An 18,540-nucleotide genomic window follows, 5' to 3' on the forward strand; every position below is an offset into this window, starting at 1 on the left:
AAAGTCAAAGTATATCAAATGTGTTAATGGGATAATTAATGTATATAAATTACAATATTCATGTTAATTAGGTTATTTAAAAAGATAAGGAAAGTCAAACTAATAATAATTTTGGGACAATGGATTAACACACGCCGAAAAAAAAAATACAGATCAACTAATCTTGGATCTCCGATATACAATAATATTATCTTTTATGTAACAAAATTTAAAATGAATATACATGAATATTCAAAAATGAAATATACATTAATATTAAAATTAAAATCTATACATATTATAAACTCATGATCAATCCGGGAATTAGATTATATGAATCGGACATTTACCTGAAATAATAAAAACGAATATTAATATTGATATTATGGATTATTTTAATTGTAACTAATAACCGGAAAAAATTAAAGGTGTTACCGGAAACAGGAAAATTAAAGGTGTCACCAGAAAATAGATTATATAAGCCGTGACACTCACCTGATATTATAAAGTAGAATATTAATGTTGATATTATGCAACCATTGTTATAGGTAAAACAAATATCAGGAAAACCTAACCGGAAATACTTACCGGAAAAATGAAAAAATGGAATATAAGATTTTGATTAACAAACTAAAAAGAAAACTTAAGCAAATAAATCGGGTAGATAACCTGAAATAATTAAAAGCAACGATTGTTAAAGGTATAACACATAGCCGGAAAAACTCAACGAAAAATCTTACCGGAAAAAATTAATACGTCAACATATAACCTTCATCGTCGTTTATGATTTACAACCTAAACTGATTTTAATAAAATCAGTTAACAAAGAGAATAAAGATAAAAAGGTTAGAGGAAACAATAACCGGAAAAAAATTTAATGTTGCCAGAAATAGATAGATCAAGATCGGAAGTTTATTATAAAATATATACTTACCGGAAAATTAATACAAATCTACATCCATATTCGTCGGAATATATGAATAGGAGAAAGGAGATCCGGCTAAAATATAAAAAGAGAGAGAAAAAGTTGATTAGGGGTAAAAATTTAAGAAATGTTATGGTTTAAATATAGTAATTGAATTTACGGGTTAATGGGTTAAATGGATATCCAAGACCCGCGAGAAAATAAGCTTAAATGGGTTAATGGGTTAGATATAGGTTACTTGCTGAGTTGGAATGCTTAAGAAAGGTAAGGGGTGACACGGCAATAAGGTGGCATCCTATGTGGATACCTTAGAATTATGACATGTGAAAATTGTTCCTTGCTTTAATAGTATGTATAAATCTGTTTATAGTATTACATTTCGCCTCCCACTTTCGGCCCTCAATAGAAACAAATGAACAAAATTTGTGGACCAAATCACTAGTACCATGAATCCATGATGTATTAATGTTGCACTGTTGTGAACTAATAACTGATAAGGACTAACAATTAAAATACATATAAAAGTGTTACTAAAGTTATTTAAAACTGTTTTCACATTATTCATTTTACACTTCTAATTATATAAATGAGTTATTTAACCTATGAAATGTCTTATGCAACAAATATATTCAAATGGAGGCCGGTGGATCGGCTCCAATCAACGGTCATAAAGTAGCCATCTTGGCCCCACGGTCGGTGCCAGCACAAATTATCTATACAATGGGCCCTTCATAGCCACAAGTTATATCAACCCCACTTAAAAGGTAAATAATTGAGTTATTATAAAATTATGAAATCATGCACTATATTAAGCTTGATGAACCCATTTGCAAATCACACATTTAGCAAGTCAACCATATCACATTCTCACTTTTAGTGCTCTCTCTCCAATCCTAAAAATGGTGAAATTGGCTATTGGTTCCATTGGTGACTCTTTGAGTGCTGGTTCACTCAAGACCTACTTAGCCGAATTCATTGCCACCCTTCTTTTTGTATTTGCTGGTGTTGGATCAGCCATCGCTTACGGTATGTTAATGTTTCTAACACGTGTTCATATTTTGTTGTTGAGTTTCGAGTTTTACAAAATTCTATGACTTGAAGGTTTATATGTTACATAAGGACACCATTTACACTTAAATAAACCAAAATAAAGCTATAAAAATGGATTTCAATTTTGAGCTTGACATATGAAAGTTCTGATTCTTGGTTAGTGAATGTACTTATACATGCATTTGATTCAATACGTATATATGATATAAAGTTAATTATTATTGAAGAAACACTAATCAACCCCGGGCAGATTACGGGTAATCTGGGGGCCAGGTAATGTTTCCCACGAAGGTTAGGTCCGGCAGAGTAGGTTGTACTTCCGGGAACCTGCAAAACAGACACCGTAAGCTCGTCACTGAGAAGGGGGGGTTCCTCCTTGTGACCACCCTCCGGCGTGAGAATCAGTCTATATTGCTCTTTGTATATAAAAGTATGTGAATACTATTAGAGCAGTTATCAAGTAAGTTATACGAGATAGTAGATGATCTTACCATTCCAAGATATTGGAGTATTTATAGCCGAAGGTAGGTTTTCTAGAAGGTACAGCCGGCTGAATAGTATTCCTGTTCAACCAACAGTGGATTACGCACAGGCCATACTGGTTGGTGGGTAGGTTACAGCCAACAGTAATAAAGTCGGCTGCACTATTCCACCAACTGTAGACCATGCACGTCCTACTGACTGTGGATTGTACGCAGGCCATGCTGGTTGGTGAATAGGTTACGGCCAACAGTAATACTATTCCACCAACTGTAGGCTGCGCCTGCTCCACAGTGAGAGTTGGTGAGTAGGCAGCGGCTAATAGTGACAAACAGTACTAGAGGGTGCTCCTCCTCGCACTGTTGTCGGTGAGCTGTCACCCTGTGATTGGCTCATGGGCTGTTCTGGTCAGATCGTCTGTCCTATCCATACCTTGGTAGGTATGGTACAAAAGATCTTTCAGAATCAGACTGGCTCATTTGGGCGGGATTGTTCCCGCCTTGCTCATGCCTTCACGTGACTGCTGAAGTAGCTAATCTTGTACGTGTAGCCTTGCTGTCTGCGGGTAGCCTTCCCTGATGGCTTGTATCCGCAACTGCGGGAACAGGCGGGGTACTTCACCATTGGGAGGCTTTCCCTGCGTGTACAGCTTGCGTACTGCGCGTAAGATTCTATGAGCATGGTGGGTCCTGCGGGAGCAGATGGCCTTTGCGCAGACAACCCTGTTCAAGGTGAGTCTTGCGGGACCAACTGGTCTCTGCTGGGACCTACCTCTTCAAGTCCCCCCAGTCCAATGTTCTTCTCATGCGTGTTTAATAAAGTGAGGTGAACTTTTGGACTTAAGCAAAGGGTTTTGAAAAGGGTTTTGTAAGGTTTTCCATGGGAAGTCCTTGTCACTTGCAGAAATGCCCGAGTTTCCTGCTTGGTCTCTGGGTATGATGCGGGTAGGTCTGTAACCTCCTCGCAAGTCAGGAGCGTTGAGTCCCAGTTGTATGTATTTTCCATGAGGTTTTGGTAGTTTTGAACATAGTGATCAATTATGTTAAGACCACCAATTCCATCTTGGAGCTTCAAACAACGTAGTTCTCGATGTTCCCGCTATGCGGGGATGTTACTTCCGTTTCCGCAAGCATTGCCCAGAAGATCCTTCTTGGTTTCAATTCCCAGCGGAGCGCTAGGTATGTGAAGGGTTTTGCCTTTACACTGTACCCGCACTCGTCTTACGGTTACTTTACTTCCAAGGTATTCCTGGCGTCAATTCCCTGCGGGTGCTAGGTATGTGAAGGGTTTTGCCTTTACACTGTACCCGCACCCGTCTTATAGTTACTTGGTTGCCGGGGTACTTGGCTTCAATTCCCTGCGGGTGCTAGGTATGTGAAGGGTTCTGCCTTAACACTGTACCCGCAGCCGTCTTACGGTTACTTGTTTACCAAGGTTTTCTTGGCTTCAATTCCCTGCGGGTGCTAGGTATGTGAAGGGTTTTGCCTTAACACTGTACCCGCAGCCGTCTTACGGTTACTTGTTTGCCAAGGGGTAAGGGATATTTTCCCGCTTACTTTTTAATATTTTCGAATTTTGAATTTTGAAATTCGAAGAGTTGGTGAAAAGATAAGAACAGTCCAAACCTCTGAGACGTCGTGCGACAGTTTCTTCTGGCTGTGTCAGGACGTGCAGGAAGTTATGGTGACGTGACAGAACATGGTCATTCCAGTCGTTTTTTCAGGCGCGTGGGCGTGATTTTTCAGGCGCGTGGCCGCGAAATTACTGGCACACGTCCTTTCAACAGCTGTTGCCAGCCTGCTTTTTGCCACGTGTCATAGTTTCATTGCACCTTTGATTTCTCTCTCCTCCGCATTAAATTCACCGCATTAATTGCGATTACTATATAAAGGAGGAGAGAGTTATCTGTAATTCACACTTTCACCTTTCTTCTTCTTCTTAGTGATTTCCGGCAAATACTCCCCTTTTCAGGCAAGCATTTTCCCGAAATCACTTTCTTCTTTCCACCATGTCTTCTCATGATACTGATGATCAGAAGACTGCTGGCGAGTGCCAGTGTTCTCTTCCTGTCGATCTGTACCAGTATATCGTCAGGAAGTTCATGCTCGAGTCTCTCGAGCCTGAGTTTCCTGAACCCCACCATACTGTGTACGATGCCCCTAGTGGCAAGATCGGGGTTTATGCTGCATTCTTTGTCTACGGAAACCTTAGGTTTCCGTTGACAAAGTTTGTGTACCGTGTCCTGGAGAGGCACGGTGTGCACCTGACAGAGGTGCACCCCATGGCCATTGCCAAGGTCCGGCACTTTGAGTGGGTGTGCCGGATACTGGGCCTTGAGCCCTTTGTTGACCGTCTGATGACCTTCTACACTTGGAGGTGCATCCAGGGGTGGTACACTCTTACAACCCGTATAAAGGGTTTAAAGATTTGTACCACCGAGCGGAGTCTTCGCTCATGGAGAAGAGAGTTCTTCTTCATATCCGCTCGCGCCGTCCCCATCGCCATGAAGTTTAAGAATGGCCAGGCGCTTCCGAACCTTCCCGCCCTTAACTACGAGGAGGCGGAATGGTTTTCGAAGATATCCCGGGTCCAGTCCCCGGTTTTCCGTTTTCCGGAGTCGGCGATGGTGATGCTGGGGATGAGCCGGGTGTGGAAGGCGGCGAATGCGGATAAGGTTCCGATCGTCCTTGAATATGGTTCGAACTCTACCCCTTATGGTATGTCTTGTTTCTTTTTTGCTGACTACGATTTTTTCTAACTTTCTTGTTGATTTCAGAGGGTAACGATCTTCAGTCGCTCCTGAATCCGCGGGAGGAAGATGGTCCTGCGCGGATGGGTACTCGTGCTCTGGACGAGAACGAGTTGCCCATCCTCGAGCAGACTGCGGGTCGGTTCGTGGAGGTTTACCCGCCAGGCCAAGAGATCCTGAGCCACCGACGGCCAGGTAAGCCTATCTTCTACCCTGAACCTCTCAAAGCTGTGCCTGCTGCTGGAGTTCATGACATTTCTTCTTCTGAGGAATCCGCAGAAGGTCCTCCACTGGTGCGGAAGAGAAAGGCTGCCGTCGCGAAGGGCAAGGAGAAGGTGGCCTCTACGGCCGACCCGGTAGTCCTATCTGACTCGGAGTCAGATAATGCAGAGGTGGCGGGGAAGCCCGGTGGTGAAGAGACCACCGCTCCGGAGGCTGCAGGTGTCACCTCCGAGGAGGCAGCGGCAACGACGGTTACCGGTGTCAAGAGGCCGGCTCCATCGGGTTCGCCCCCGCTCGTCCGTGCGTTCAAGCTCAAGAAACCCCGTAAGTACCCCCATAATTCTTGTCTAGATTTGTTGTTTAAAATAAATTTTTCTAACACTTTTGCTTATGTAGGTGTGGATGTTGACGCATTCCAGGGTGGAGTTGGAGCAAGTATTCCCCCGCCAATGACGGTAGGCTCGGTCAGCCTTCCCGAGGCATCGACCCAGGCGTCTACGCCTGCTTCCGCTGGTTCCAGCCTTCCTGAGGCTGTTCCAGCTGAGGTGTCTCCGCCGGCCGTGAGTGCAATTTTTACAGCATCCTTCACGGAGCCGGCGGTTACTGTTGCTGAGGAGGTGGCGCCAACCATGGCTACCACAGCGGCTGCCACTATACCTGCGCCACCGGCACCGACGGCCGGACCTTCAGGTATGCGCCAAGCTTCCCGCCGATCTGTGCCACCTTCCCGTCTGCCTGACCTGTTGGATGGATTTCCTTTAGGTTCAGGTGATGGGTTTGGCGGCTATCGGCCAGTTATTGACCCTACAGGTACGTAGGGTTCCTTTTCCTTTACATATTTTTATCATCTTTTCCTAACTGCCTTTGTTTCTTTTGCAGTGTCGGATTCCAATGAAGTGTATGTTCCAAGATGGAACATACGCCGAGGAACAACCCTTCGCACCCCTGTGGAGTGCGTGGACTGGGCTCGCCACGCTGCTCCTCATGGTGCGTTGGGGGAAGCCATGGCTAGCTACCAAGAGGGTAGGCTAACCAATGAGCTTCGGGTTCTCCAAGCCCGAACGCAGCCCCGCGTCGAGCTGCTTTGTCGTGAAAACGACAAGTTAAAAGCAGCTCGCGCCAAAGATATATCTGAAGCGCGGGCTCTTCGGGAGGAGAACCGGCAGTTGGCCGCTGCCGCAGCCGAGAAGGAGAAGGCATTCAAGGCCCTTGAGGTTGAAGTCCAGGCGCGACTCGAGGCCCGCTCCAAGGCTGCCCAAGCTGTGAATGAACAGCTTCGGCTGGCCAAGGAGACTGCGCGAAACTCAACTGAGAGGGCTGCCAAGGCTGAAGCTGTTGCTGAGCCACTTCGCGAAGAGAATGAGCAGCTTAAATGCAAATTAAAGGCTCTACAGCATGCTCATGACGCCTTGGCAATGGAAGATGCCAAGAAGCTGCAGGAAATCCTTGACCAGAGGGGGGTGCTTGACCGTACTGAAAGGAAACTCAAAAGCGTCGAAGAAGCTGCCGCCAAGGAAGTTCAACTTGCCAACCTTGATAAAAGCGGAGCCGAACGTGCTTGTAAAGAAAGTCAAGCTACCCTCCAATGGTTGCTTCGAGAAGCGTTGCCTCAGGTATCCTCTTTTTCTTTACGCTTTCTGCTCGTAATTAGAAAATGTTCTAACTTTATTCTTTTGTAGGTTGTGCGTCAGGTCCTTTCAGAGACCTCTTATGACGATGCGATGAGCGCAGCCCTCAACGCTTCTCATGAGGATGGGCAGAAGACTGGCTTCCTGCTTGGTCTAGGGTTTGCTGAGAGAGGCTTTCCGCCCTCCAACTTCCCTTTGTTCAATGTTAACACTGAAGCTGCTTATGACCAAGCTGTGAACCAGTACGCTGCCTTCCCGCATCCAGTGGTGGAGAAGGTGAATGAAGCTGCTGCTGCTGATGATGGGCTAAACATCCTTAAGGCTTTCCTTGGGCAGCCGCGCTCTGATGGTGCTGGCCCAAGCGGAGGTGGCCCTGAAGCCTGATCCTGAAGATCCCTTCCCGCTGGTAGGATAGACTTAGCTTTGTATAGATTTCTTTTAGGCGGGTAGTTACCCAGCCATTCTTGTAAATGATTGTGAAATATTAATCTCTTTGCGTATAAGATTGTTATTTCCTTCCTTGGGTTCTTTGCTTTATAAACTTATGACTTGCATACTTAGTTTAAATTAGCAATTTCCCAAGTGTTTAGAATAAGAACCTTTGAACGTGGTTGATGATGGGCTAAAGTTTCGCCTCCTCCTTCGTGATTGTGCGGGTAAAACCGTCACTTGCACTTGGTAGGATGGCTAACCTTTACCCTCTATCTGACCTGCGTGTAGGTTTTTCAAAATTTCTAAGGCATTAAGTTAAACCTTTGAACGTGGTTGATAATGGACTAAAGTTTTTGCTCCCTCTTTCGTGATTGTGCGGGTGTAACCGTCACTTGCACTTAGAAGGATGGCTTTAACTTTAGACCTATATCTGACCTGCGTGTAGGTTTTTCTTATCCTTTTTTAAGTGTTCATAAGTTAACCTTTTAACGTGGTAGATGGTAAGTTAAGTTTGGCTTCCTTGAATGTGATTGTGCGGGTAAGACCGTCACTTGCACCTACAAGGATGGCTAAACCTTACCTACATCTGACCTGCGTGTAGGTTTTCCTTAGAACTTTTTTAACATTTTGGCGTTGTGTTTATGCGGGTATTGCCGCCTTCCACACGCAACTACTTCTTCCTGTAAGGGAAGTTCATAGGTTACAAGCTATCAATACATCATGAAAGGAGAATCATTTCCATTAGAAGTGGCTCTAGGCCTTTTCTTTACAAGTTGGAATTGATCTACATATAACATTTGCGTAATTGAGCTCCATTCCATGTTCTAGGGATGGGAGTGCCATCGAGCCTTTCGAGCCGGTACGCGCCCTTTCCCAGAACCTCTTTGATAATGTATGGCCCCTCCCAAATCGGGGCCAACTTTCCTGGGCGTTGTTGGTTCGAAGCCTCGTTGTTACGCAGTATGTAGTCTCCTTCCTTGAAGTTGCAGAGTTTTACCCGCGTGTTGTAGTATTTTTGCATTTGTCGTTTGTAGTTTTCTTCACGCACGGCGGCTAAGTCTCTGCGCTCTTCGGCTAGCATAAGGTCTAACCGTCTTTCCGCATCATTGTCTTCTGGTTGGATTAAGACCCTTGGTGAGGGTAAACCGATTTCGACTGGGATCATGGCTTCAGTGCCATAAGTGAGACTGAACGGGGTTTCTCCCGTACTGGTCTTCTTCAGCGTTCTGTTTGCCCAAAGGACGTGCGGAAGCTCGTCCACCCAGCCGGATCTGTGTTCCAAGAGTCTTTTCTTGATGCCTTCGACGATGCTCTTGTTTGCTCTTTCTACCTCACCGTTACCTTGCGGGTGTGCCACTGAGGTAAAGGTGTGGGTGATTTGAAGTTCTTTCAGCCACTGCTGTAGCTTCTTGTCAGCAAAGTTGGTGCCATTGTCGCTTACCAAATTCTGTGGAAGTCCAAAACGACAAATAATAAATTCCCAAATAAATTTTTTGATATGCTTTGCGGTCGTTTGGGCTAAAGGTTTCGCTTCTATCCATTTGGTGAAGTAGTCAATGGCTACCACTAGGAACTGAACATTCCCAGCTGCTGTTGGAAATGGGCCTGTCACGTCGATGGCCCACTTCTGAAATGGCCACGAGGAAGTGACAGGAACAAGATCATTTTTCGGGCGATGCGTGTTGGGTGCGTAAAGCTGGCAAGATCTGCATTTTCTGATGTATGCCAACGCGTCCATATGCATCCCCGGCCAGAAGTATCCTGCGTTGTTTAGCTTGGCTACCACAGCGCGGGGGCCTGCGTGTACTCCACAGATGCCTTCGTGAACCTCCCTCAGGAGGTAGTCAGCATCTTGGTTGTCCACGCATCTTAACAACGGGCCAAGAAAGTTACGTCTGTAAAGGGTGTCATTGACCAGCTGATAATTTAGTGCTTTACAGCGTAGTTTTCTTGCCTGTGACTTCGACTCTGGTAACGTTCCTGCTTCAAGGTATTTTATTATTGGGGTCATCCATGTTTCTGTACCGGTTTGGATGACACAAATTTCCTTGTGCGGGACTGATGGTGTTTCGAGGAGTTCCACGCGGATGTCCTTTCCCAAGTGGGTGAAGGCCAGTGATGCAAGCTTGCTTAACGCATCCGCAGATTTGTTTTCGCTGCGCTTGACGTGTATCACTTTACAATCATTAAAATCGCGCATGATGGCTTTGGCTTGGGCAAGGTACAGGGCCATTGTGTGGTTCACAGCCGTGTACGTCCCGTTTATTTGGTTTGCCACTAGCATGGAATCAACGTGGGCTTCCAAATTTTTGACACCCATCCTTCGCGCAATCCTCAATCCGGCCAGGAATGCTTCATATTCAGCTTCGTTATTCGTACTTGGGAAATCCAGCCGAATAGCATAAGTATATTCCTGGCCTGCTGGGTTTGTTAATTTTAACCCTGCGCCTGAACCCTCGTTACTAGCTGCTCCATCAGTATAGAGTCGCCAGACCTCATCGATTTCGTGTGCTGGGGAGGGTTGAACCTCCTCCTGGCACTCTTTCTCCCGCGCAGCGGGGACTTCGGCAATAAAATCAGCCAGGACCTGGCCTTTAATGGCTGGTCTCGGCTTGTATTGAATCGCATATTCTCCCAATTCAATTGCCCATTTGGCTAGGCAATGAAGAAACACTAATCAACCCCGGGCAGATTACGGGTAATCTGGGGGCCAGGTAATGTTTCCCACGAAGGTTAGGTCCGGCAGAGTAGGTTGTACTTCCGGGAACCTGCAAAACAGACACCGTAAGCTCGTCACTGAGAAGGGGGGGTTCCTCCTTGTGACCACCCTCCGGCGTGAGAATCAGTCTATATTGCTCTTTGTATATAAAAGTATGTGAATACTATTAGAGCAGTTATCAAGTAAGTTATACGAGATAGTAGATGATCTTACCATTCCAAGATATTGGAGTATTTATAGCCGAAGGTAGGTTTTCTAGAAGGTACAGCCGGCTGAATAGTATTCCTGTTCAACCAACAGTGGATTACGCACAGGCCATACTGGTTGGTGGGTAGGTTACAGCCAACAGTAATAAAGTCGGCTGCACTATTCCACCAACTGTAGACCATGCACGTCCTACTGACTGTGGATTGTACGCAGGCCATGCTGGTTGGTGAATAGGTTACGGCCAACAGTAATACTATTCCACCAACTGTAGGCTGCGCCTGCTCCACAGTGAGAGTTGGTGAGTAGGCAGCGGCTAATAGTGACAAACAGTACTAGAGGGTGCTCCTCCTCGCACTGTTGTCGGTGAGCTGTCACCCTGTGATTGGCTCATGGGCTGTTCTGGTCAGATCGTCTGTCCTATCCATACCTTGGTAGGTATGGTACAAAAGATCTTTCAGAATCAGACTGGCTCATTTGGGCGGGATTGTTCCCGCCTTGCTCATGCCTTCACGTGACTGCTGAAGTAGCTAATCTTGTACGTGTAGCCTTGCTGTCTGCGGGTAGCCTTCCCTGATGGCTTGTATCCGCAACTGCGGGAACAGGCGGGGTACTTCACCATTGGGAGGCTTTCCCTGCGTGTACAGCTTGCGTACTGCGCGTAAGATTCTATGAGCATGGTGGGTCCTGCGGGAGCAGATGGCCTTTGCGCAGACAACCCTGTTCAAGGTGAGTCTTGCGGGACCAACTGGTCTCTGCTGGGACCTACCTCTTCAATTATGAAAGATAATAATCATTTATCTTTGTTTTATAAACATATATGGGACCAAAGATAATACACTTGCAACTTTCCAATACCGTATAAGAAATTTAATGTTCTTAATCTCAAAATTATTATGAATTTAATACAAAGTTGACTTTTATAAATTTCAGGCAAACTCACATCAGATGCAGCATTAGACCCAGCAGGGTTAGTTGCGATAGCAATAGCCCATGCTCTTGCATTGTTTGTTGGCGTATCAATGGCAGCCAACATTTCAGGTGGTCATTTGAATCCAGCTGTCACATTCGGGTTGGCGATTGGCGGTAACATCACCATCATAACAGGCTTGTTTTACTGGATCGCCCAATGCCTCGGTTCCATCGTTGCATGCTTTCTCCTTCAATTCGTTACTGGTGGATTGGTAAGTTTTCTTACACTTTTATTCGTATAATATTAGTATAAACTCATATGTAGTTTGTACCCACTTTGCATCTAAAAACATATTAAGTCATCATACATGGATGGTTACTAATAAAAAATATATATATGCTAAAATAATGTTTGGTCAACAAATTTAGATGTGTGCTTATATATCCGGCATTTGACAGGCCGTCCCAACACACGGAGTTGCAGATGGCTTAAGTGGTATTCAAGGAGTTGTTTTCGAGATCATTATTACTTTTGCTCTAGTCTACACGGTTTATGCCACCGCGGCTGATCCTAAAAAGGGTTCACTCGGCACTATTGCACCAATCGCAATTGGGTTCATTGTTGGAGCCAACATTTTGGCCGCTGGTCCTTTCAGCGGTGGATCAATGAACCCGGCTCGATCATTTGGCCCTGCTGTTGTTGCTGGAGACTTCTCTCAAAACTGGATTTATTGGGTCGGCCCATTGATCGGTGGTGGGCTAGCTGGGCTCATCTACGGTGATGTGTTCATTGGATCCTATGAGGCACTTCCAGCTGCTGGTGACTATGCTTAAAAACTTCTTTCCTGTTCCGCTATCTTTTCAATCTGTGTTTCATGATTTCATTTATGGTCGAAGGTGTAACATCCTCATTGTTTGAGGACCATTTCAAATATTCTTAAGGGTTGGTGAATTATTTACATTAAACCCTCATGAACTTGTACTCTTTCTTTCCCCGTCTTTCTTCCTTTAAACAGATGTAATGTTTGCAACTTTGAAATGTTAATGAGAAGGAAGTGTCCATATAATCAAGTATTCTTATTATTTACTGTTATCATTGTTTATTGGTTGCACTGATTCATTTAGATACTTTATTTGTTTGTTTACTGAATTATTGGTTTTTTTCTACTTCATATATTCATATATTGTATGCATCGATTCATATAGATACTTTGTGTTTTAATGAGCCCGGAGGTCTCAACGGAATCAACATCTCTAACCATAAGGGTAGAAAGGTTTGTCTTCATTACTTCTTCATAAAAACCTACCAATGACTCTATTATTAATGAGATTATATCAGGTATGTTGTATTATTATTGGTTGAAAATAGGTTAATATTTTATCAGGTATTGCTAATAATATATGTACAATATATCTTAAAGCAAACAAAATAATAAGACTAACAAAGATAATGCCATTACTATTTGAGTTAAATAAGGTCTTCGTTCTTGTGCTTGAACCATAATGACCGGTTCAACCCTTTACTTTCTTTCTTTCTTTGTCTAGGACGCTTCGCTATTTCAGTTGTTTTGTCATTTCAGTTCAGTAGCTTAGCGTCATCCATTGGTCCTGTTAACATTTATGTGATTTGAATAAAATACATATTGCAGTTTCAAGTTTTTGTCATTTCAGTTCAGATGATTAACGTCATCCATTCTGTAAACATTTATGTCATTTTAATAAAAATATGGTTTGAAATTGCTATTCTGATCAAACTACATGAATAAAACTGTTACTTGTCAATGAATAAAAATTTGAATGACTCACAAACAGGTGTATAACCTAATCGTTGTAGACCTAAACTTTAAATTAATCCTTTGTATTTAATAATGATCTTGATTAGTATGACATATAATGTTACTTGTTCATTATTGATGATTATTATATATATGTCATAGGGATGAGATCGGGACCGTACCGGTACCGACCGGTCCCGGTCCCGAAAATTCCGGTCACGAAAATCGCGGATTCTTGGTACCGGTACCGGTACCGAAATATTCGGTTCGGTACCGGTACCGGTACGGGACCGGGACGGTACCGGTATTTAAGATAAATTTTTGGGAAATTTCGGGAAATACCGGTCCCGTACCGTACCGGTACCGGTACCGAAATCCAAAACGTTGGTACTGATTCGGTACCGACGGTACCAAATCGGTACCGATTTCGGTACCGGTACCGGTACCGGTACCGGTACCAGTCCCGAATTTGCCCATCCCTAATATGTCATAGTCACATTCAGGTCTATAAGCACTTAATGATCATCTTAAGTCATAACAACAAAAATAAGCATACATCAAATGATTAAAGCTCGAGCTTAGTATTCACATGAAGATCAAGAATGATGATTTTACATCAAATGCTTGTATGAAGTTAAGTAGTTAACAATAGCTTCACAAGATGGAAGTACAACATTAGTTAATGTTGTGATCATAAAAAGATTAATAATTAAACCAAATACTTAACAAATTAAAGTAAAATAATAATTGAAAATCATATAGATTTAAGTGAGAATGTAAGGCTCTAGAATACTAAAACCAAGAGTAATGTGATCGTGTTTTACACCCGCCATGAAATGCAAGTTTCCCTAATAGTAATCTAACTATACTATTAAACCAAAAGAGTTTAAGTCAATTTCTCCTCTTTCTATTGGTTGTTGATTAAACTTTTCATGTATATATCAATGACTTCTCTAATTTTCATCTTAATAAAATAAATCAATAATAAATTTAATAAAGATTCATCAATTCTCTTTAATATTCTCTATCATCTTTCATTTAATGTTTAATTTTGAGTTTGAATTTTGAATCTTTTATAATTATGTTTCAACTTAATAATTATAATTAATATTCAATTACGATTTGTTTACTACAATTATAGTTATACTATAACTATAATTACGATTTATTTATTATGTATAGTATAACTATAATTATCTTTTAAAACTAATTTTATTTTATTATTTTTGTTTGATTTTATGCACAAGCTTTATGTTTCTTCCCACCAGGTTTAATGTTTTTTAGAGAATAGATAATATATAATTTAGATAATTAATTTCTTTGTTATGTATACTATAACTATAATTATCTTTTAAAACCAATTTTATTTTATTATTTTTTATTACGGATTTTTTATGTATATTATAACTATAATTGCGATTTCTTTATTATGTATACTATAACTATTATTATCTTTCATTTAAATATTTGATTAATTGATTAATGATAACTATTTTCAGAAGATATTATTTGATTAACTATTTTATTAAAAATCATTAAGCTTTACTATAATTACGGATGTAGACCCATTGACTTATTAATTACGGAAATTGTTTAATTACGGAATTTAGTTATTAATGGGTAATCAAATAGTTAATCAAACCTTTGATTAAGGAAAATGTTTAATTACGGAATTTTTCAATTAGAATATGTTACAATATTTAAATTTAAATCATTAATGGCTCAATTGATTAATGATTTGATTAACCATTCTTAAGATTTACTAAAAATACAAATGTTGACCATGTAATATGGTGTTGATTTTAAATTTTATATATAACAATTGATTAAGGATTTGACTAACCATCCTTATTCCACCTCAATTACCCGTGTAATAAGGTGCTGATTTTAAATTTAAATATTCTAATTGATTATACTGGATTGATTATATTGGATTTGATAATTAGTGTTCAATTATATTAAAATTGTGTAATAAATAATTATATTATGTTGACTATTATTATAACTTTCAATCATATGATTGAGTAGTTCATTATATCAGAATTTATTATAATTTTATATATTACATACATGGTTATTTTATAAATTATATATTTACATTATTCATATGGTTTAGTAGTTGATTATATCAGAATTGATTATAATTTTATATATTAGATACATGGTTATTTTATAAATCATATAATTCATGGTTATTTTTATAACTTATATTTTTACATTAATAAATTTATTTCCGTATATATAAATATAGTCAACATTTCAATAATATTACATTTATAATAATCTAATTTTTGAACATTACATATTAGATAATTCAAAATTTGAAAATCCATTAATGCTGGTTCCCTAATTTTCGTTGTCACTTAAAGATATTCCAAATTCCCTAATTTTTTGTTTCTAATTAATTCCTTGTATACCTTCCTTCTCTAATCCAGTCTCCTATGATTAAATTCGTATAAATACCTAAATTTGATATGGTAATTCTTACACCATCAAACCATCTTTAACAAAAACCATTATCTTTGTGTTTAAGGTTTTTATTTTGTGTTGTGTTTATATCGTCTATTTTTGTATTCAATTTTGGCTTAAAAGTGTTATTGTTCCTAAATGATTTTTTTGTTTTGTTTATTTTAATTTTTCATCACTAGAAAGATGGAGCCAACGAACATCACCATGTTGAACCAATTGGATGTTCTTAACAGTGAGTGTATCCTAAAGGTGCGTATTTTGAAACTTTGGTGGCTAAAGGACAATTCAAAGCCGGGGCAAGATTGGTCGATCGAAAGGATCGTGCAAGACGAAATGGTATTGTTAACACATTCATTAATTTACTATATTATTCATACAACTTTGTACTAATCTTAATAATAATTTGGCAGGGCAACAGAATGCAAGTCTATGTAAGAAAGCCATGCATTCCCAAGCATGACGTGTGGCTTGGCGAGATTAGATCTTTGATTGTTCGGAAGGCCTCACTCGGTGCAAATATGTCTACTTACAAATATTTGTTTCACATCATAATTATGTATATATGTTTTTTATGTATTTTTTTTATCATAATTACATTTAATTATGTTTATTTTGTGCCACCATTTTATAACCATAGTCCTCGAAGTTTTATGCTATTTTAATAATTTTATAAACTTTAAAGTGTAACTCAAAGGTAAATTTTGTAAATCAATGGTCAAACATTTCATAATGTGTAACATTACTACGATGAAAACTTATTATTTTAAAAGGATTTTCAGTTTTAAATTTTAAACTTTTAAATTTAACTGGTCAAACACTCCATAATGTCTAAATGTACCATGATTAAAAATTCATTATCACTAAAAAGATATCCAATTTTAAATTTTAAAATTTACAATAACTTAAATATTTATACAATCTGGTCAAACAATCCATAAAAGGTATTCAAATTTCGTCAACATTTCAACCAAAACAATCAAAATTTGTTCACCATTTAATTACATGTATACAAGTATGTTTTGTGATGTTAAATTTCTCTTACCTATTGCTATGAATTTAATGATTTATATCGTCACTAAATCCAAATCTAACTCTAATTGCATTTTGACATGCCTTGGAATATTGTAAGGTTAATTTATTCAACGATGTATATTGAAATAAAGTTTGTATTGTCTTCCTTAGTACTATTTTCTATGACAATTCGATTTTGGAACATAACAATTTTTTTCTATTGTCTTAATTAGTGATATTTTTATCATTCAAAAGTATATATATAAATATATATATATATATATATATATATGTTTTTTTATCATAATTACATTTAGTTATGTTTATTTTGTGTCACCATTTTATAACCATAATCATCAAAGTTTTATACCATTTTAATAATTTTATAAACTTTAAAACTTTAAATTGTAACTCAAAGATAAATTTTGTAAATCAATGGTCAAACATTTCATAATGTGTAACATTACTATGATTGAAACTTATTATTTTTAAAAGGATTTTCAGTTTTAAATTTTAAACTTTTAAATTTAACTGGTCAAACACTCCATAATGTCTAAATGTACCATGATTAAAAATTCATTATCACTAAAAAGATATCCAATTTTAAATTTTAAAATTTACAATAACTTAAATATTTTTAGTCAAACAATCCATAATTAACCTATTAATGTAATTATGATATTAATTATTCTAATTATTATTAGAATTCAAAAACATATTAAATCATCTCATTTACATTATATAAATCTTAAGGTTGAAAATCCTAATCATTATAATCTCTCTCTCTCTCTCTCTCTCTCTCTCTGTTTCTGATTACTATCTCCATCATCGCCAATTCCGGCAAGGAAGATTAATTATTTTTCGGTAAAGTTTAATTTGATACTGTAATAGTCGATTCTCATATTTCATTATTTCATTAATAATTTTTTTCTTTTCCCTTTTTGTTTGTATTGATTTTAATTATTATATAATTTTCTTATAATCTCTTTAGGTTCCATATCAAAATAAAAAATTCAATGGAGATGTTGAATTATTACGGTTTTCCGGTAAGGTATTATGGAAAATACTATAATATCAGATGGGTTATTAGCATCTCTAGTTGAAGTCATAACAAAAGCCAATATTATAGTGTATACAAGTTATGGCTCTATGAATCGTTAAACAAGTCATATAAGCCAATTGATGTTTCTAAGTGTTTAGTTATTAGCTATTAAAAAAACCAATTTATTTCTTTTTATATTAATCTTTGACAACAACGAAATGCTACAAATTAAAGTATAAACCTTGTATAAAAGGAGTATTTAGGGAGTTGTAAATATTAAATTTATGATACTTTTGTTAAATAAATAGTTAGATTGAATAGACTTTTGTTCGTGTTTATTTTAAATTATACTTTAATAAGTTCTTCCTACATCTTGTCAAGGTGAAAGGTACTTTAACTATAAAAAAAACATGAAGCTCACAGTTGGATGTCAATCCTTACATGTTGAAGAGATAAAATAATTTGCGAATTAATTATTGAATACAGGTGAAGGGAATGTTGGGGATGGGGGTCCAAATGACGACAAATGAATGTACAAATTCCCGATGATCTTCTAATTAACAATTCATTATATCCGGTATATGATTTAATAGACTTTGTGTATCCTTCGATTTTAGACAAGTTCAATGAACTTACTTTCAAAAACGGCGATATTGTCGATTAAAATTATTTGTGTTTGTTAGACGAATAATACAATATTCAAATATATAATCAAATTTCTTTACGTGACGAATTTCCTCTTTTCCACCCGTGTACTACACGGGTTAGTAAGCTAGTGATGTAATATTAGAGCATCTCTTTATATTAATTTCAACGCTCTCACTTTCGGCTCTCAATAAAAACAAAATTTGTAAACCAAAATTTCTAGTATCATGAATCCATGATATGATGATAATTGATAAGGAGTAACAATTTTAATATTTATAAAAAGCAGTTATAGAAA

The 18,540-nt window shown here is 38.9% G+C and overlaps 1 protein-coding gene across 1 annotated transcript; it reads left to right on the forward strand.

Annotated features, from left to right (window-relative positions):
* Positions 1-1,721: 1,721 nt before the first annotated feature.
* Positions 1,722-12,184, forward strand: LOC143627150 (putative aquaporin TIP-type RB7-5A). The gene is made up of 3 exons (XM_077097044.1): positions 1,722-1,930; positions 11,322-11,572; positions 11,760-12,184. The coding sequence occupies exons 1-3, from the start codon at positions 1,804-1,806 to the stop codon at positions 12,132-12,134; spliced, it is 753 nt and encodes a 250-aa protein (XP_076953159.1). The 5' UTR covers positions 1,722-1,803; the 3' UTR covers positions 12,135-12,184.
* The last annotated feature ends 6,356 nt before the right edge of the window (positions 12,185-18,540 follow it).

The sequence above is a fragment of the Bidens hawaiensis genome, unplaced genomic scaffold (genome assembly GCF_021521415.1).
Source record: "Bidens hawaiensis isolate Kalapana, Puna unplaced genomic scaffold, B.hawaiensis_p1.1 tig00004599_1, whole genome shotgun sequence".
Classification (NCBI taxonomy): Eukaryota; Viridiplantae; Streptophyta; class Magnoliopsida; order Asterales; family Asteraceae; genus Bidens; species Bidens hawaiensis.

Coding starts and splice junctions, on each gene's coding strand:
- LOC143627150 (XM_077097044.1), top strand. CDS start 1,804: ATGGTGAAATTGGCTATTGGTTCCATTGGTGACTCTTTGAGTGCTGGT. Junction 1,931..11,321: donor TGGATCAGCCATCGCTTACG/GTATGTTAATGT, acceptor TATAAATTTCAG/GCAAACTCACATCAGATGCA. Junction 11,573..11,759: donor AATTCGTTACTGGTGGATTG/GTAAGTTTTCTT, acceptor GGCATTTGACAG/GCCGTCCCAACACACGGAGT.